The sequence below is a fragment of the Chlamydotis macqueenii genome, chromosome 3 (assembly GCF_036417535.1).
Source record: "Chlamydotis macqueenii isolate bChlMac1 chromosome 3, bChlMac1.mat, whole genome shotgun sequence".
NCBI classification, from domain to species: Eukaryota; Metazoa; Chordata; class Aves; order Otidiformes; family Otididae; genus Chlamydotis; species Chlamydotis macqueenii.
In genome coordinates this window covers 58,308,400-58,328,777 of record NC_141558.1, presented here as the reverse complement: position 1 = coordinate 58,328,777, position 20,378 = coordinate 58,308,400, and the positions used below count along the sequence as shown (strand labels likewise).

General features: G+C 39.1%; 1 protein-coding gene across 3 annotated transcripts in view; it reads left to right on the top strand.

Annotated features, from left to right (window-relative positions):
• ECHDC1 (ethylmalonyl-CoA decarboxylase 1) overlaps window positions 1-20,378 on the top strand; it is a 44,322-nt gene that overhangs the window by 9,944 nt on the left and 14,000 nt on the right. For 2 of the 3 annotated variants that reach the window (XM_086745375.1, XM_086745376.1), the window contains 4 exons: window positions 2,521-2,786; window positions 3,802-3,944; window positions 9,611-9,663; window positions 11,640-11,720. In XM_086745375.1, coding sequence (XP_086601501.1) covers window positions 2,681-2,786; window positions 3,802-3,944; window positions 9,611-9,663; window positions 11,640-11,720 — 383 coding nt within the window. In that variant the 5' untranslated portion in view covers window positions 2,521-2,680. The remainder of the gene's footprint in view (window positions 1-2,520; window positions 2,787-3,801; window positions 3,945-9,610; window positions 9,664-11,639; window positions 11,721-20,378) is intronic. The other variant, XM_086745374.1, reaches the window with a different exon arrangement.

Genomic DNA, 20,378 nt, shown 5'->3' with positions numbered 1-20,378 from the left:
CTGTGCAATGTACAACATGTAGAATTCTTTGCTTATTTGTTGTGGAAATTGAAAGGGGCATGAGAAGTGAGAGATGCAGTAGCAAAAGGAGAGAGGATAGATAAAGCTCAGTCTGCTACGGAGATCAGATGTAATACAAGTCAAATTGCTTAAACTAAACTTTCATAGAAGCTTACAGCTATGTTCTCTTGCTTAAACTAAACTTTCATAGAAGCTTACAGCTATGTTCTCTTGTTTTCTAGGAGCGTGGCAGAAGGGGCTCAGAACTGATTTGCTGAAGTACTGAGCAGTTGCAGCTGCTATTTAGGCCACTGGTAGCTGTGCTTTGACTACATGAAGGGCTATATAATGTTAACATACTGAAATTGTATCACATCTCAAGTTGAGCACCCAAAGTTAGCAGATATTTTCTCTTTGGCTCAGTTAGTGGTCTGTAAAATAATCTCCTCTCTCCTTATAGGACTGCTATGAAAATAAATTATTAGTGTATGTAAATTAGATGCTCTTGTAGCAAAAAGGAGCTACAAAAAGCTGTGAGGAAATTAATAGTTCTGTCTGTGTTGCAGACCCTGATTAGCATATAGCAAATGAGCCATAGGATCAGGCAGTTCTGTTTTATGGTAGTGTGTAGAGCCCCGTAGGGAGCAGTCCTCTGTTTTGCTAGGTAATAGCCACAAAAATTTGCTCTGGCAAATCTTACTATGGCGGTTGAAGAGATTACTGCTTTTTTTCTACTGTGCACCTCTGCCAGACTTTTGCTGTTACAAGAGGTAGAGTAGGAGCAAAATCATGCTGGCCCCTTGGCTGCTGTGGTGGATGGTACAGCATATTAATTTATACTGCTCTTCATTTCAACATTACAGTTTGTGAACTGTAGTTGCTGAGGAACTAGCCAGCACCTTTGTTGTGTATCAAGTAATTCCCCTTCAGGAGAAGCATGAAAAGGGATGGAATGGGATGTACAGCCCCTAAATTGCCCTGGCAAGATCTGGTTGACTTCATCAGCCAGAGCCTGTAGATACCCCCTCTCTCAAGTAAATTCTGTTAATACTGTGTCTCAGAGCTTCTGAATAGCGGCAGATGTGAATTTATATATACATACACACTTCATTTAGAAAGCTGCAAAACATTATTAAACTGTTGAGAGAAATCCTATTTGCCAGACATTTACTTTACACAGCAGCTTTTTATCTCAAAGGAATTATGTTTATTCTAAGCTTGAGCAACTCATGGAACAAAAAGCAGAACAAAATTGTTGGCAAATTGCTAATGGGCAAGGTGGAGGTTGTTATGCCTTTTTTCTCTTCTTAATTGGAATCTGATAGCCACCTGTTTGAAATGATCTCTTTGGAAACAAATGCTAATAATGTCAGTTTAAGCCTGGTGGAACCAATTTCAGCAATCCAACCTCTTGCTGAACTACAGTTGAACTTAATTTAAAAGAGAAGGAAGCCAGCCTGCAGGAATTAGATAATAATAGTGATAATTTTATTTTCTAGAATTGACTTTAAAGCATTTATTCTCAGATTGTAATTAAGATGCACACAAATTATTATTACAAATAGATTTAGTTCTGTGAAGAGCATGAACTTACTAGTATCAAATACTGAAGGAACAAGACTGGCAGAAGGAGGATTTGCTTTAGTATTGTGACCTCATCGTTACCTCAAACATCATGGACTGTCTGTTGGTAATAAAATAGTTCAGTGTCATCAGTAATGGAAGGGATCCTCTCCCAGGAGGATGGGACAGGCTCTGGCCGTGTCTCTTGTCCCCTGCTGTTGCATGTAACTGGCTCATACGGTTTCTTTTTGTAATCTCCATTTTTTGGTTAACTATTTTTTTGGCTCATAATACTCTGTAGAAAGACATTTCAGTACCTCACTGTTTTGATTATTAAAAGCACTACAAACAGTGGTTGTGCTGTATCTTGACTCTGGCAAAGCTTGGATGCCAGCCCAAGTACCTTTTTTGTAAGAAAACTTGGGAAATATGCAAAAAGTGAAATCCAGGGGTTTGATGCATACTATTTAAACAACAGCATTTGCAGAAAAGTCATTGTTGAGTATATTGTCAGGCTGAGAAAGCATTTCAGGTGAAGAGGCACAAAAATCTCATCTAGGCCTAGTTCTGCTCAGTATTTTCATTCATGGTTTGGATGATGGAACTTGGATGGTGAACTGCTGAAATTGTCAGATGACCCCGAATTGGGAGATCTTGCAAGAAGATTATTATTTGGAGCAGAGGAGTGATCTTGATTAACTGCTACAAAGAGCTCAAGATCAGCAAGGTGAAACTCAATGACATAAAATGTAATGTGCAACACACAGAAAGCATGACCATTTATAAAAATACAGAAAGGAAGGGAACTGGTTAAAGTGCTGGGATTTGTTAGAGGATCATAGTCTCAACCTGACAGTGGGGAAAAAAAACCAGCTCAATGTCATTTTAGTGTATAATATGTAATGTCCACTTAATTATTGCCCTCCTCAGGAACATTGTCAAAATGTTCTATTTCAGTGGCTGAGACGAAGCCTAAGGTGGAAGTGCTTGACTGCAAATTCACTCTTGACCTGGTGCTGGGAAGCTTACTTCGTAAGGAACTACAAGGAAAACAAGCAGGAAGGAAAAGCCACTGTCCCGTGTGAGGACGGCTGCGAAGAGGCAGTTTCAGAACAGGATGAGTTCTGTGCATGCAGGTGTAGGGTCAAAAATCCAACATACTTGGCAGAAAAAGGAAGAGTCTTTGAGCTTATTAATCAAAAGCACATTTCTATCTGAAGAAGGTAGGCTTGTTCATCTAAATTCCTGTTAAAGGAGAGTAAAGCTGAGAGTATCATCAGCCTATGTGTAGGCTACTTCCAGAAATTACTTTCTGTAAATGTTCTGTCTTAAGAATATAACTGAATGAGAGTCATAAGCATTCAGAGAGGAAGAGCTTTAAGTTAATGCTGGGTAAGCTCAGTTGGTGTGGAAGATACTGCTAGGATGAGCTCTGGAAACAGGAGTCTGTGAAGTTTCACGTCAGGAAGGGTACTTGGATGAACATAAGAGAATCATATTTTTAAGCCAGAAGTAGAAAGCTTCTACTATATAATCCATACATTTGGAGCCTAGGATATACTTTGTGAAGAGAGCCTTTCTAGAAAGCTACCAGGGAGGGAATCAGATGTTTTAGATTTAGCTTGTTTCTTTTTTTCTTATCTTTTTAAAAGATAAAAGGTACTTTGCTCCTGTTTTAAAATATATCTTTATTTTCTTTTGGATGAACACTTCTAAGTGTATTTGGCCTCCAACATAGTCTGCTGTTCAGCCTTTTATTAGGAATCTTTATTAACATTGACTGGTCATACCTTGAACCCAGCTTGCACATGATTCTTTTCTGTACTCTGCCAGCTCTTTGGGCAGGGTGAAATGACAGTAACATCAAAATGGCTGGATGGACAGATCTGGATAGATACATGTAAGTTCATGTATCCTGAATGTATGCAAACAAGAATAAATCAGGTAGAGTTTATGTTTGCCTACTTGCAGGTTGGTTTGTTTTGTTGGGTTTTTTTTTTTTTTTTGTAAGTGTAACACAATTTGCAGAATATCCTTCACAATTTCAGGAAGTGCATCTTTGAGGAAGAAACTTCTGGCAGTGCTTCTGTGGGGGATTTAAGGTGATGCTTCCCTTTGGGTTTTTAAGCCTATTGCTTATTAATTATAACTTGGTTTTGGTAGTGACAAATGTGATGTAAAACATGGTGGTAGTAATAAATTCCTGTTAAAAATTTTGCTTCTCCCCTCTTGTGACAGGCACTATGATGCTAGAACTCCAGGAGAGGGTAACCGAACTGGAAAACTGGAAGGATGGCAAAGGCCTTATCGTCTGTGGTGCAGGGAACACCTTTTGCTCAGGATCTGATTTGAATGCTGTCAAAGCAATATCCAACTCCCAGGCAAGTATTGATACAAATTAAGTTTTTGAAGAAAAATCAGCTTTCTGATATTCTGAGATCCCTTTCAGGTGGAGGTGTTGCACTGTGCCTCTGCTGCAATTTTACATGCAAGTCACAGAGTAGAGTTTTTAATGGTTCAAAAAATGCTGGCAGACCCTTTAAGCCATGACTTCAGTGTTATTGTACTTGATTCATAACTCTGAATTCCTACATTACATATTCTTTTTAGCCTTTTATTTTAAAAACACTATTTCAGTTTCGCAGAGCAGTATATGGTGAATTTACACATCAAATAACCCGTGCTTCAGTAGTTTGACCTTTAAAAGCAGGATACAAGTAATCATTTCTGATATATTATAAATTTAAGCAGCATGGCTGCTCTTACAGAAAGGTTTCGATTTTGTCAAAACTGTGTTTGGACATGCACAAAATGGGAGAACAGATACAATTCTTGTGCTGTAGAGCTTTGTCATTGGTCCTGTAGCTCAGTCAGGTAAGCCATGTGTGTAACTATGGGGTTGAGGAGGCCAAGGTTTGATGGCAGTTTTTCATTCATGCCACCCTGTCTTGACAACTTTCACGTCTGCTGCAGTTCTTTTTATGGGTTAATATGTGGTTCTTGGCAATATGTGAAATAGGATTTTGTCCTAAGGGCCCCCCTTACGGAGGAAGGGGGCCTTCGTGTGCTGCTCCCCACAACCTTTTTTGCAGTTGTGATAACTAGCATCCTGTCGCTTTTTTGTGGCCACTTCAAGTTTAAGGATTTAACCACACAAATTAAACATTTAATTGAACATTCCAGTAAGAACACCAGCTCAAAACCTGATTAATCTGATGTTTATCTTTAGTGATTATTTGTTTCTGTTGATGAAAATAAATGTCATAAAAAACACAATGTCTTAAATATGTCTGGCCTGGGATGGTCCAATTTTCAAGAGATACAGAAGGCTTTGTTTCCTTTGTGGAGGAAAGGGTATGAGAGGTATGCTTTTTTTAATATGGAGACACCATGCTTTATAGATATAAATGGTTTTTGGAGACTTTTCATTTAGATGCTTTACAAGCCCTGGTCATTTTAAAAATATAGATATATCTGTGATTTAGGGGTGGGGGAGGTAATTGATTATTTTTATCTGTAATTTTCAGCTTATTTTACCATTATAGCAACAGAAAAGGAGCAGAAACCAAGCACAGGCCAATTCTTTTCTTATCTGCAGTCTAGGCATTCCTTCAAAGTGCTGCATTCTGTAATTCTCAGTGATTCTGCTTCCATACTCTCTGACATTTAGTATTCTGTTTATATGTTTATACAGATTACCTGGAGCCGCTGCAATGGCAGAGAAGGCTCATGTAAGGATTAGGGTCCATAACAGATACACTGGGCAGAATTAAATGCGTAGGTATTAATTAAAACTCTGTTGAAAATTCTTGGCAAAAAATTTAAATCTCATGCTGTGTTCTGATTTTCTTTAGTGAGGGGGAATCTAAGGTGGTAGCTTCTGTAGGAAACTGCTAGAAGTCGCTCCCCTTTGTTCAGTGGACTGGGCCAGGCCTAGGGCGGACCCGCTGCTGGCCAAGGCTGAGCCAATTGGTAGCAGAATGTCCCGTGATAACGCCTCTGCGATAACGTATTTAAGTAGGGGAAAACAGGAAAAAAAAAAAAGGGGGGGAGAAGATGTGAAGCAGCTGAGCGGGGGCAGAGAGGGGGAGGCACGAGCCTTGTGGGCCTTGCAGGCCTCACCCTCTGGCCTCCAGCCGGGCAGCTGACTGGGCCCAATTCGGCTCAGCCTGGCTGCAAGAAGTGGAAAGGAGATGAGAAGTGAATAAGATGTAAAAAGGATCCTGAGAGACGTCTGCCAGCCTGTTGTGAGGAACGGCTGCAGATGCCAAGGTCAGTTCAGAAGGAGAGGAAGGAGTAATGCGGCTCCTGGCCAAGATTCCCCTGCAGCCTGTGGTGACGACCATGGTGGAACAGGTTGTCCCCCTGCAGCCCATGGAGGTCCACAGAGGGGCAGAGATTCACCTGCAGCCTGTGGAGGACCCCACGCCAGAGCAGGTGGGGGCCTGAAGGCGGCTGTGGCCCATGGAGGGCTCACTGGGGCAGCTGTTCTGGAGGGACTGCACCCCGTGGAAGACATGACCCACGCCAGAGCAGTTTCATGAAGGACTGTGGCTCATGGGAGGGACCCCACGCTGGAGCAGAGGAGGAATGCAAGGAGTTCTTCTCCCGACAACGAAGTAGCGGCGTAAAACAAAGCGTGATGAACTGACCGCGACCCCCATTCCCTCTTCCCCCCTATGCTGTTTGTGGGGGGGAAGGTAGTAGAGATAATAAGCCTGGGAAGAGGGAGGGGTGGGGGGAGGTTGTCTTGTTCCCTGTCTCATTCTCCTGCTAATTTTAGAAATAAATGCATGCTTTTCCCCAAGTCGAATCTGTTTTGCCTGTTACAGTAACTTTAAGGATTTCTCCCCATCCTTATTTCAAACCTCGAGCTGTTTTCCTTATATCATCTCCCCCTATTCTCTTGAAGGGTGGGGGTAGTGAGAGAGAGACTGTGTAGGCTGGTCCTCATCCGGGCTGAACTACGACATGCTCGTACTGAAATCTAAGTCTAAGAGTCACCAGAAATGCTCCAAGAATAGTTAAATATGGTTGCTTTCTATTTCCTTGGGAGAATTCAAACTGTTTATCCTGAACTGAGAGTTTCTTTACAATAGCCAACTCCTAAACCATCTGTTTGGTGGGATTTAATAGTCTTTATTAAATAAAACTTTAATAGAATAAGTAATCGCATTTGCTGTTCTTTACTCTTGAAGAACTCTGCTCTCTAACTTGCTGCAGATGAGAAAGTTTTGTCTGGTTTCAAGTTAAAAGAGCATTAGGTTAAGTTTTCTGTCCACAGGCATCCGTGTCTGGGGAGGGGGTGGGAAGTGAATAGCTTTGTGCCTGAACTGGTATGTTTTCTCTTTATTTTTTTGCAAGTCTGCTTTAGCCCATAACTTTTAGTAATTACAGAAAACACTTTTTATTTTATTCAACCAGTTGTTTGAGGGAAGACTGTATTTTTCATAATGTACAATACAGTTCGCCTTTCCCTGTGGTGTAGGAAAGGCAGAATAATGGCCAAGAATGCTGAAGGATTTTCTTGCTCCCTAGTGGCTCTTGCTCTTCCTCCACCTCTTCCTCTGCCTCCACCTCCTCCTTCTCCCATGGTCAGTTGTTCCTAACCCTGAAACAAACCCAGGTCCCCTGCCCTTTCATCTTTGTCAAGTGCTTATGTTGCTTGACCAAATCACAAAGGCAAATCATTAAAAAAAAAAAAAAATCTGTCCTTGGAAGCCTGGTTCCCAAGAGCCATAACCTCATTCTGGAGTGAAACTTGAAAAGTTGGCTAGCTGAAAAGCAGGAGAGACTCTTGAAAGGACAGCTGAGAAGAAAGAGGCATGAAGGAGAATTTCCGTTTCCTTGGTCCCTGTTTATAAGCCCTAGGACACAGTTTCCCAAGGAGTGAGCTGTGGAGGGAGGGAGGACTTCTGCTTGTTGGAGGTGGTCTGGAAATATTGTTCTATCTGTAGTGAAAGTGGATTCTAAGCTCTTGCAGCAAAAAGAGCCAGTGGTACAGTTTTCTGCTTTATGAAGGTGACTTTCTTTTTCCCTGCCTCCCCTAGCCCCACTGCAAACTATTAATCCTTTTCTTCCATATGTAGTGCATACTGTATTTTACCTCATTTTCTGCTTGTTAGTTTTCTTCTTACTCCTACGATGGTATTAGAGGTGAAAATGTGATTATTCCACTAGACTGCAGCGAACAGCCCTCTTATTCAGATAAAATTCTCTGACTTAGTAGCCTTATTTTTCTTATCAGGAAGGTTTGAAGGGTATGTTGGCCAGGACTCAAGTAATTGTGACTTTTTTTTCAGGATGTCTTCTGTGCAGGCATTTTTTTCATATGATACACAGTAATCTCTCCACCACCTGAGAATATGAAGACCTTTCTTTTTGTCTGCTCAGTCGTAACTGCATTTATCAAGCTGGTCTGTTCTGGCATTAATCTTTAATTATCATTTTGGATTTTCATATGAATTGAGATGTCCAATTTGAATGCAAGGATTCTGCTGTGATGAAGTGAAAAAGCATTTTCTCTGAAGAGCTGTTTTTGCAGCTTCATTCCGATGGTTGTAGTGTGGGAATTGTGCAAATCCATGTCCAAGAACTGGTACCTTGTATGTTTGTGTGGGTTTTGAACTTAGCTGTTAAGAGAGCCGTCATGGAGGATTTGATTGTTCTTTAATTTGGAATGGAAATATTGCTACTGGTCTTAATGGGTGTAGGAGGTTGCTACAGTGATAAATAAAAGCATCTTTGTAAATCAGCATGTGCTGAAATTTTCAAGCAGGCCTTTAATGTAATGAAACCAAATTCACTGGTTCCTGTAGCGATTGTCGTGGCAGCTTATGTCTGCCAGAGATCTGCACCTAAACACAATAACGCTGCTTGGCTTTGGGCAGAGTCAGTCTTGGCAACCCATGAATAAATGGACAATAAATCAGCTGTAGTTGACTTACTGTTATTTCAAGGTCCTATTTCAAGATGTACTGAAGACTTATTGCATATCTTTTCTTTCGCTGAGGTATGAGTCAGAAGCTTTTAATTAAGGCAGATTCTTTAACTTGCTGACCCCTGTAAAGCTGTGTTATAAAAATTAGTAAATGCCAATAAAGAGATATTTGTTTGTTCTTTTTCTTCCTACCATTTGTTTGGGGGTTTTTGTTTTTCTTGTGGTTGGTTTTTTTGTTGTGTTGGGGTTGGGTTTTTTTGGTTGTTTTTTTTTTTTTTGTTTGTTTTTGTTTTTAAAAGACATGCTGAAATTATTACCTACTGGTTTTTTACTTCTATGGTGTCCAGACATTTTTTTAATCTGTATTAAATGGCACATGTGTAGTTCAGTGTATGCAGTTTAGTATGTATATGAATATGGTCATACTGAGTCATTTAGCCCAAGCATTTGTTGAGTTCCTGATCAATACTGGATTTCTGAGAAAGAATGTAAGAACAAGGAGGGCAGATAAATAACAATTTTTCTTCAAAATATTCTCTTACTCCCCAGCATCTTGTGACTAAGACTTCTAGAGCTAAAGGTGTTACCTTGTATTTAATAACCTTTTGTTGATTTTTCTGTCCTGAGTTTATCTACTTGTTCTTGAATTCATGCAGTCTTTTAGAGGTTGCAATGCCCTGCTGCTGTGTAAAACTTTACAGATTTGGAACAGTGAAAAGTATGCAGCACTCTGTGGTCCTATACAGATTTTTAAAACTCAGCTTTATGGGTATTTAACTGGGAGCGAGAAGAGGAAATTAAGAGGAAAGGATGTAAAATTTCACATCATAGAAATTTGGTATTGCAATTACTTTAACAGTGGCTTAATTATAACTGAAATTCATAGAAATTGATTGAGTTCTGATTTTTTTTTTTTTTAAACCTAATTTATACTAGGTTTTCTGTTTGTGCATAGTGGGGTTGGACTGGAATTCGGGAAAGATTAATCAAAGAGAGGAAAAACCCAGCTAGAGTAAATATAGTGAATACTCCTGTCTACTCCATCTGTGTGTTTAATTGCTTCACATTAGGATCACTTAACATTTTTTAATTTCCTATTCTTTGTAGGATGGAATGAATATGTGCATGTTTATGCAAAACACCTTAACCAGACTTATGAGGTAATATATCTTATTTACCTTTCTTTAGGAAGTAATTATAAGGATTGGAATATGTTTTGTCTAACTCTTTAACAAGATGTTTAAAGTTAAATACATAGTTTTAAGTATGTAATTTTGAATCCCAGACTTTGTATGCGCACGTTAATCAGGTAGGTATTTATGGATTTAAATTAGACCTTGACATTTTGCAGCTGTTATACTTCCCAGAGATTGAAACAGAAAAAAAATGTATAGCCTTATACATGGAGGGCCAGCAGATACCTAGAGTTAAGGAAATTTAGGCCTTCAAAGTTTCTGAAGCTGACGTCTGTAACTCAGTGGAAATCAGTAGCTCTTAAAAAAACAAGCAGGGACAGCTTATGCAGCCTACGCAGGTAACATTTATTTAATATATTTATTTAATCTTCCCACTTCATAAGGGGAATGTATTCAGTTCTACCATCTGGTACTTCTGAAAAACATTTTTTTTTTTCTCTCCTTTCCTTTAGATTTAGCTTCCCTTAAGAAACCACATTTCTATTAAATCCATGTGTGGTAGAGTCTGTCTTTTTTCTGCACAGAGCTCTTTGAAGATAAATATTCTTTGTTTTCAAATAATCTATATGGGAAAGTGTTATGAGTTAACATTATTCTATAAAACTTCCCAGGAGATTGGAGACAATTTAGTAGTAGTACTGTAAGGAATCCTCAGGACTGGAATTAGAATCCATTTGTGTAAGTTGGTCTCCATGGAATCAAAATTGTTGGGGCAAAGCAAAGAGGAGGAAGATGTATGAAGATTAAGCCACCACTTCAGGTATCTTGACTAAGACTTAGCTGAAGCCACTGTTCAGGGGGAGCATTGAACTGCTATCTGGGGAGAACTGTTGTAGATGGGATGGAATCCCAAAATGAATCTCCCTTGGAGGGAGCTGAGGCTGACTGTGATCCTGATGGAGGTGCCTCAAATGGATCAGAGTGTGGATGCAGGGGATGTGGACCCATATCTTCTGGTTCCCCATAGACGATAGGAATAATGACGTTACCCTCTTCTGGTGAGTTCACTTGTGCCATGTAAAGTGTGCTGCAGCTCGTAAGTGAATTCAGGACATAAGAAATTGTTGGGTGCTTCTGTTAAAGCAGAAGTAAAACCAAACATGTCATCATGATTGGGAAGCTGACTTCTGAATGTGGTTTCAGTTGTTCAACGAATTAAATGTGTCTTCGTAGTAAAAGATAAAACAGCTGCATCAGCATGCAAAGTCTGGGACTAACCAGTTGTCTTCATTTCTTAGGGCGCTGGGCTTATCCTAAATCAGTCACTGTTCATTAGTATTCATTCCACAATGGCAGTGGGGGAAGAGGTTCTCCATATATACTCTTCCTTCCCTCTGTCCTTTGATTGACTTTGAACACGATTAAATACCTTGAGCATGATTAAATACAACGCCATCAAAGGTAACAGATTGTTGCTATCCTCAAAGGATGATTTTGTCCTCCAGAAAAAAAGTTTTGTCAATGACTGAGATGGTAGCACTCTGAAGAAGCTGCTGAAGGTATCATGATGAATCTCATTATTTTTAGATAACTCAGCCATTGCAGTTCTTTGTGTCCCTTTCTACCACTTTCTGTAGTGTACTGACTTAGTGCAGGGTCTTGTGTTGCTGTCCTGTCACTCCTTCTTGCAGATAGTCTTTTTAGGTATAACCTGTAGCATGTATTTTTCATAATGTAGTATCTTATATTCTTTACTTTGATTCCATTTTATGCATCTGTCTTGCTGTTTCATTTTGGGATTCCATATTAATTATGGAATAATCATTTTAGCATAAGTCAAATTGGTATTGTGCTACTTACACACAAAGATGTAGTTATTTGAATGAATTGGAACAGCATATTTTTCTGATCTTTTACTATAGAGATGGTTTGCTTGAATCCTTCTATAACTTCTAAAAGACTAAAATAATTAATTTTGGTTACAAAACTCTCTTGTGTAGATTGCGTTTGATCAGTGTTGCATTAGTCCAAGGAAAAGCTATTGGAGGAGGAGCAGAACTTACCACGGCCTGTGATTTCAGGTAAGATCAACAATTTGAGTTGCTGTAATGTTGGGTCAGCGATTTAATGACAGCAGCTATGAAATGTGGGAAGCTTGAGGTACCGCTTTTACCAGGAGTCAGGTCCCTGAATTCCAAGACATTAGGATCTGGGCTTTGTCAGCAGACTTCACAGAAAAAAGTTTGGGTTTCCTGATAGTACAGAGGAAAGATTTGTTACTGTCAGGTTATACACTTTGAATCACTGTGTAAAACAAGAGCAGTGAGGAGCTTTCGCAACCAACTGTGTTATACACCAAGTGGGTCTCACCCCTGAGTGAGATGTAAGAGGATATACAGTTTTGCAGTCTTCCTATGTCTCTTTATGTGGCTGTCATAAGTAAAAATAAATAAACAAAACTCTCCATTAATCTGGCATATTGTGTTCTGGGTTTATTTGTAACATAACTTTGTGCTGTACAGGTTTTAAAACGAGTTGGAGATGCAGAGGAAAGCAAATGAAGTTCTGTCCTTGTTTTTTTTTTTTTTTTTACATGCAGGTGCAGGGATTTGCAGCATGAAACAGCTAGCAAAAAGCAGAGGGCTTTAATTAAAGAGGCTGAATGCAGAACAGGAACTGGGAGAAACTAAAATAATAAAATGTCACATTATTTAAGCAGTTGCTAATGTGCAAACAGCCTACAGATGTACCAGGATAAGCACTGTGTGCAGCCTCTCTGAAAATAAGGAGCTTTTAGAGAAGTTTTTATCTAAGAGAAGGAAATGTGCTCTTTAGGGGGTCCTTAGGGCATGAAGTGGGAAAGAAATTGTCCAGAACAAGCTGAAAGTACTTACATTCAGAGGAAATACTAAGCAAACTAGAGTATTATAGTGCTGTTCCAGGTATCAGGAACAGGCCTTGGATAGAGGAGACGGTATCTGCATTGTCTGAGCCACTCAGAAGCAATCTTTCTTTGCCTTGAGAATAGATGTGGCCAGATCTTTCTTCATACCTACACAGCAACTGGTGAACTGGAACGCCAGCTCTGATGATGGCCTCTTATCTACAGGCTGTATGATAAATGCCTAGTAAACGTGCAGAGAGGTACCGTGTTTGACAGCTGCAGCACTGGCGGGAGACTGCACATGGGAGACCTAGAGTAGACCTTTCTGTAGCTGTGAGTCCAGTGACAGAAAGTGAATCTTGTTATCCCTAATAGGAGTTTAGGGAATGTGAACGTAATGAAATGGAAATCTTTTGGCTTTCTAAAATATGTAGTCTCTATTTTTACTCCAGTTATGTTGTTTGACATACTGTGTAATTATAGTCATTGTCAAGTAGCTCTTATTTGCGTGAATTGAGCAGCTGCAATTCCTCTGATGTGCTGTCATAATTTTCATAATAACTACAGCTGTTGATCCATCTTCCATTACTTTCTAACACACCCATCCAGTGAAACTAAATAATAGCAATTCACAAGCAGCAAATGGTACTTAATTAATAACAACAACAAGATAGAGAAACATACTCTGTGCTGCTATTGCTCCTAAATTTGAGAATTTTAATACTGGGAGGGAAAATCCAGGGTTTTTTGAGGGCTATGGGCAGACATTAGTGGAACAAGTATTCTGTGCTGAGTCAGTAGATGCCAAAAGAGGAACTTGAAAATAGAAATCCGAGGTTTATTTTCTTCCTTGAATAAACTGGACATTTAAAAAAAAAAAACTACTTTTTTTAAGAACAGAATGAGTGAGTTGTGGCTGCTTTTAATTCTGAATTTTCAAATTCATTTGTTTTTCACAGTAATAGTGTAAACTACCGAAGTGCTTGGTATTGGCCTGAAATATTTTCTAATTTTTATCTCTACCAGTTTGTACTACATTAACTGTACTGACATTGTTGAAGTGATTCACTTGAACGAAAACGGCTTATGTACCTTCTCTGAAGTGTGCTCTGACAGCATGATGCACATCTCTACTAAAGTAGAGGTGTGGACAAATCCAATTTTAAAATAGCTGAGGTAGTTTAAGATATTACTTAAGTATTCTTCCAGTGGCACTTCTTGTCAGTAATTGTCTCGTACTCAGTTTTAAGCCACCTCATTTAAAATTGGATTAGGGAGGGCTTGCATGAAATCTGGCACATTTATTGCTGGCATAAGGGCAGTGATGAAAAGTGAAAGCATCTTGGGTCACTCCACCTTTGATCGAGAAAGAAGAGGTCTTCTCAAAACATCATCTTCAATCTTAGCTGTGTAATGGATTGTTGCAGTATGACTCTCTGTAACAGTAACATGCTTATAAAGATCATAAACGTGATTGGGAAAAAAAAAATAAATCATTGCCCAGACAACTGCAAGGTAATTAAAATCCTTTTAGACATTTTCTGATATGATAATTGGGAAGATAAGGTTTCTGACACTTTAATTATTTGTCTCAATTATTTCTGTAAAACTGAGTAATGTAAAACCATGCAGGTACGAAACTTGTTTGGACAGCTGAGCTTTTTAGTACAGTTTCAAGAAGCCTAGATTTTTTTCAGTGTGCCACAGCTGAATATTCTCTCTGAGCCTGTGAAGATTGTAGATTCTGCTGCCAAATGTCAGTGTATGTTGCAGTTCTGCATGACATTGCAGCTGTTAAGTGCACAAATGACTGTGGTGTTGGATTCAGTGATGTAATTTCACAGATAATCAAAATTAAATACCTGTTTTGAGCTCCCTGTATGGAGAAACTTCAAGTGTATCTTGTACTTGCACAATGCATAAAGTTAAGGAATACTGATTTGGCAGGGTTGGTTAAGAAATTTGGACAAGAATTGTAGTGGGTTGTTGGACACTAAGCTAACAGTTAGATATGGGGCACAGACAATTTGGTAATTAATCTATTTGTACAATTAGTAGATCACAGTAATCTCTAAGCACAGTAGCTGCAGTGCTTTGCCAGCCAGAATACCTTTGAATTCCGAGCTGTCTTGTCTTCTATTTCATGTTGGTGCCTTTGAGAAATCTCACTGGGGCAATGTCTGTGTAGGTCTTCTAGACACATCTTCAAGTATTTGGTCCTACATCACTTGGCAAATGGACTTCCATTGTAACTGGGTGCTTCTGAAAAATACAGTCTCTTCTCCCCCACCTCGTTTTTCCTCTCTAATGCTACTGCAGTCAAAATAGAGGTGTGCCACTGCCATATGAATCCCATTTAAAAGGTGATGTCTCCAGGCAGAGGATGAGAGTGCAAAGGTGGAAAGCTACCATTTCTCCTACTGTTGACTGCAAAGTATGCTCATAGGTTGAGACAGCAGTATTATCCTTTTCTTTTTTTAGAAAATAAATTAAAACAATTATAATTTCTTCAGCTGTAGTTGATGTTGCGCAGTTAAATTGCAAAGGGCCAATTTCATTACTCTTGTTAGTGCTGAGCAGTATCCTAGGTCGTAAAAAACAACATTGATTTAAAGAGGTATCTGCTTTCTGAGCAGACTCCTGCCTTTCTCTATAGGAATCAAACTTTTAACAAGGGAAGAATCTTATGCTGAAAATACTGCATTGATATAAAATTGACCTTGCAGCATTTTAAATTTTATATTTTCTGTATTTTTGTGAAATATGTAGGCATGCTTAGTATTATGTTTTAAGGTGTTAGGCATGTTCCGTAAAATGCCTGAGAAGAGATACAATGAAATGCACTGTTACTGCACAGCTTTTGTTGTCTGTGCTCTTGGGATGACTTGTGTTTATTTACTTCTACAAGCATGCATTAATGCACTACAGTGCATTAAATGTAATTTATACAAAATGAAAGGAGGCAAAGCAAATATAGCCACTATACAGATGTAGGCCCACTATGACCAACTTTTTAGTTCTTGCCCCAGTAAAAAGGAGGGGGGAGGGGTGGGAACTGTGAAGGCATTAGTATTCCACAGAAAGCTTTTCCAGTAATAGGTTTCAGAATGTCTGAGCACAACACGCTAGCTGCTTTGGAAATATTTTGCTGTATGCACGGATTTGGGCTTTTATTTTTATCAGGAGGAGCTTTTAGGTACACAAGATGCTGCTGTTTGAAATAAGGGTGCCTCAGTACATAGTAGCTCTTTTCACTGGGCAGAACATGATATGAACGTAACAGGATGGGGCTCACATATTCATGAGTTCTTGCGAAGTCCAGGCTGACAAAGCACTTTTCATTAGATGGGACTCTGTAATGTTACTGCACATCAGGAGCAGAATCAGTAGCCAAATCAGAGAGTGGATTCCCACAGCTTCAGGTGCTTGCTGTATGCCATAGATCACTTTTTAAAACTATATTAAACTTTCCTCTCTAATATATATATATTGTGTGTGTGGGTATGTGTATATATCTGTATATATGTAAATCATCCTTCAAATCAGTTGGCACTTTCAGAATTGCATTGCAGTCATGGATCACTTCACATTTTTAGAGAGTCCTGGGAGGCTGGTTAACACAATTTTCTGATGAGTTTTCAGAGAGATGAATTATGGTTTTCAAAGTTTCATGTTGCCTGCCTTTAAGAGGATTGTTCTTATTTTTGACCTGGCACACTTGACATCTAGTTAAGTAGTTGCAGCACTGCTAGAAATGGACTTGAGAGTTTGTATTTTTGGGCTTGTATTTACGGACTGTTTTTTTTTCTTTATTACTAGTTTTCATTTGGGTTTGAATTGCATGTGTTTACAGTCTTCCAGGCAGAGGATTTTTCGCATAGTATACAGTTCAAATTTACCACTATTGGATTTTACTGGAGATGTAAATAACAGCAACAAAGCATGAATTTGAATTGAAATTTTCTTTATGAAGTTATTCTTGTAGAGATTTACTTCAGTCCAAGTTTGTTTGTTTGTTTTTCTCTTTGGGAGGCCAAACCATCCTATCCTGGGTGAATGAGATTTTTGTTATCAGCATGTGTCTACATTTTCGAACACTTCTACCATGCACTCTTATGTCCTTTCTGTTGAACAATCACTGTGCAGCTGACTGGCTGCTGCACAGTGATAATAAACAGAGGTAGCCTAGATAATGGAAATGTAGATAAGACAGATTTTGGGGAATGCAGAGCTGGACCCATGCTGATTCTTGCTGGGACGTCAGGCTGTTGGTACACTGTAGGGAAGCATTTGAGGTTCAAGGAGAATTAGTTTCAGAAGAGTATAAATACACTGAAATTGTCCATTGTGCTTGCATCTGTGAAGTGACTAATTCCGATTTTAGATAAACTGCCTGCACTTATTTGAGTTTGACACTCCACTACTGATCTTCACTACCAAAATAATATTTTTTTTAAAAAGAAAATATGTATATTCTGATAATTTCACAAGTTGGTTAATATGAAGTCTGAGAAGCACTTATGGATTCCAGTCTGCTGATTCTGAGGTGGGATTATGTTGAGCCGTGATTTCATGAGGACAGGCTGCCTGATGCTCACCTTAATGTGAGAGAAGGATGTCCCTGTTGCCTATTGCCAGCTCACTGCTTACCTTTGGTTTGCCAAGTACCAGTGAAGATGCCTGTATGAGTCAATTATCTGGTAAAAAAGTGACAGAAAGGCTAGATATTTCCTGTTCTTGCAGTGAGTTGAAGTGGTTTGTAAAAAGATGAGGTAAAGGCTAGAGCTGAGGTAGAGGAGGAACTCGGCCTCTTGGAGAGGATGACAAAGAACAGGAGGGGATGGGAGTACAATCTTCTTTTTTTGGCTGTAGGGAGCTGTTAGATAGCCTCAATTTCCCCTGAAGCCATGTTTTTTAAATTCTCTACCTGTTATTTATCTCATTTTTCAGGTCTGTCATGTGCTATTGAAGGACTAAGACTCTTTTTTAACACTCCGGATAGCAATATAGTCAATACTGTAGTTATCTGAAGGGTAGTCATCCACATCAGAGTTACTGTTCATTGAAATGACCAAATATTTCTCAAATGACTCAATTTCCCAGGTTTTTTGCAAGTGTAAGCAGGTGTTGCTGTGTTGATATCAACTTACTTTGATTGTAAACATTGCCTTAATGATTGTAATTGCCAGTCCTCCCCTTCACCCTGTTTCTCATTCCCCCTCTAATCCAAATCACACCAGTATCCTAGTGAAGATTTGGAGCCCTGCTGGCTGAACCTCTGTGTTCCTGTTCCTTCTAGACTTATCCAAAACTGTGTGAAATGACTGCAGACGGTTTGAACCTGTAAACCTTGGTGGCTTCAGCTTCCTAGTTCTTCCTGGATTCTGTAGTTAGGAAGAAATTAATTGCTACTGCTGTAATCAGCAGTCACAGTAAGAATAAATCAAATTGTAAATTCTTATGTTAAATAAATGCCTATTGTGTTTAAACTGTTTTATGTTTAAGAACTTATAGTGTATCAATGGTTTGTTACTAGGTATAATCCTCCCGTTCTGTTTTGCGTGTTGATGCTCTCATATTCATAAACAAAAAGCAAATATATAGACTGAGGAAAAATATAATTTCAATTAGGGTGGATTTGTCTGTCTGTGAAAGAGACAGAAAGGTTGTAAATAAAAAGAGACCAGACAAAATTATACTTTTGGTAATAAGAAAATTGGTCAGAGTCTTAGGCATGTCTGTGGAGGATCTGTTACAGTTTGCTGAAAATGTGCCTGCTTCTTGTCCAGCTAGTCTGAGCATACCATCAGTTAGTGATCTGAAGCTGGCTTTAGTTCCCCATCAATATAGCTAATCTGCTATATTAAAGAGCTAAGAAGCTATATTAAGAAGCTAAGTTACTATTTTAACGTAGAGTTTTAATGTTAAATTCTCTATCCAACTTTATGCCTTTTTTGAGATATGTCATTGTGGGCTCTTCCTCTCCTCCCATAAAGAAAAAAAAACAACCCCAACCCCCCCCCCCCCAAAAACAAACAAACAAACAAAAAAACCAACCCAAAACCAAAACAAAATGAAAAACAAAACCAAAAACCGACCAAAAAACCCAGGCTCTGAAATCATATATCATATCTGGAAAACTTAAAACTTGGGTTACAGTTACAGTGATCATTTAAAAAAACCCCTACAAACCTCAGCAATTTTTGTTTTGAAGTTGTTAACCTGGTATCCTGACAAAATGGCAACATTTCCTTAAAATTTCATCACCAGGGATGGAGTGCGTCCAGAGAAAGGCAACAAAGCTGGTGAGGGGTCTGGAGAACAAGTCTTATGAGGAGCAGCTGAGGCAACTGGGATTCTTTAGTCTGGAGAAGAGGAGGCTGAGGGGAGACCTCATTGCTCTCTACAACTACCTGAAAGGAAGTTGCAGGGAGGTGGGTGTTGGTCTCTTCTCCCAACTAACTAGTGACGGGACAAGAGGAAATGGCCTCAAGCTGTGGCAGGAGAGGTTTAGGTTGGATATTAGGGAAAATTTATTTACTGAAAGAGTGGTGAGACACTGGAACAGGCTGCCGAAGGAAGTGGTGGAGTCACCATCCCTTGAGGTGTTCAAAGAACATGTAGACATGGCACTTCAGGACATGGTTTAGTAGGCATGGTGGTGTTGGGTTGACGACTGGACTTGGTGATCTCAGACGTCTCTTCCAGCTTTAAAGATTCTGTGATTCTATGATCACTCTTAGCTTTAGTCAGAAATTGTTGTGTAGGATGTGCAAATGCAGCATCAGTAGCACTGCAAGCAGAGACAGCTGAACTTCGAAGCGCATCTTGTTACCCTAGGTCTTGTGAAGGGTTGTTAGTGTGGTGTTACAACATATTTTACATCCTTTAATGCTGTGGGTTGCAGAAATGTGATATATCAAATCCATCATAAAGTATTAGAGCAACTTGAACCTTGCATCTTTAGGGCTGATGTTAGGAAATGCTGTTCCTTTCCAGTCGGCTGAGTTCAGGCGAGTGAGGTGATCTTTGCCTTTTTTGACATTTTAGATGCCAAGCTCTGAGCCAGAGCATTGGGATGCTCTCCCTCCCCTTTCTGTATGGGCAGCAGAGATCTGTGAAGTATATGACTTAAATGTTCCTGCTTTAAGAGACCCTTGAATTTCGTCCAGAAGACTTTTGTTCTGTTTTCTTTGGTCTTGATCAACATATATGACGGAAATAAAGATTTAGGAAACTGAGGTTATAAACACTACACAAACATGTGCACGTAATTTAAAAAATACGATATTTTAAATTTGAAAACAAGCTCCAGTGTACTTTTATTTCTAGATGAATACTGGCATTCAGATTTGACTAAAAATTTTGATTATCAAACACCTTTACCTCCAAGTGGTCTTTTTTCATCAAAGAATCTGGTAGAATATCACTGGATCTTTTCTAGTGGAAATTTTTGCTTTAGTCTGAAAGGCATATCTGTTGTTGAAAATGTTTGCTTGAATTAAGTCCAAATAGCTGTAGTTCCTTTTTTTTTTTTTTTTTTTTTTTTTTTTTGGAAGGAAAGACTTATGTAACCTTTCAGATTTCCAGCATGAGTAATTTTTATGTGAGCATTATTTTGGCCTTCACTCACTTGTGTATTGAGACTTTGGCAGCCTGTAAAGAACAGCTAAAACCTGCTTCATGGGTAAGACCCGAGTGCTATGGCAAAATGAAAACTACTCTGAAAATAATTGTACGGTAACAGAGGTTGCAGTGTGCCTGTGCCTGGGACCCATTGGCACCAAGGGAATATAAATAAAGTCGTAGCTGGGAATTAGAAGAGGAGGAGGGTGAAAGAACATCAGTGGTTAGA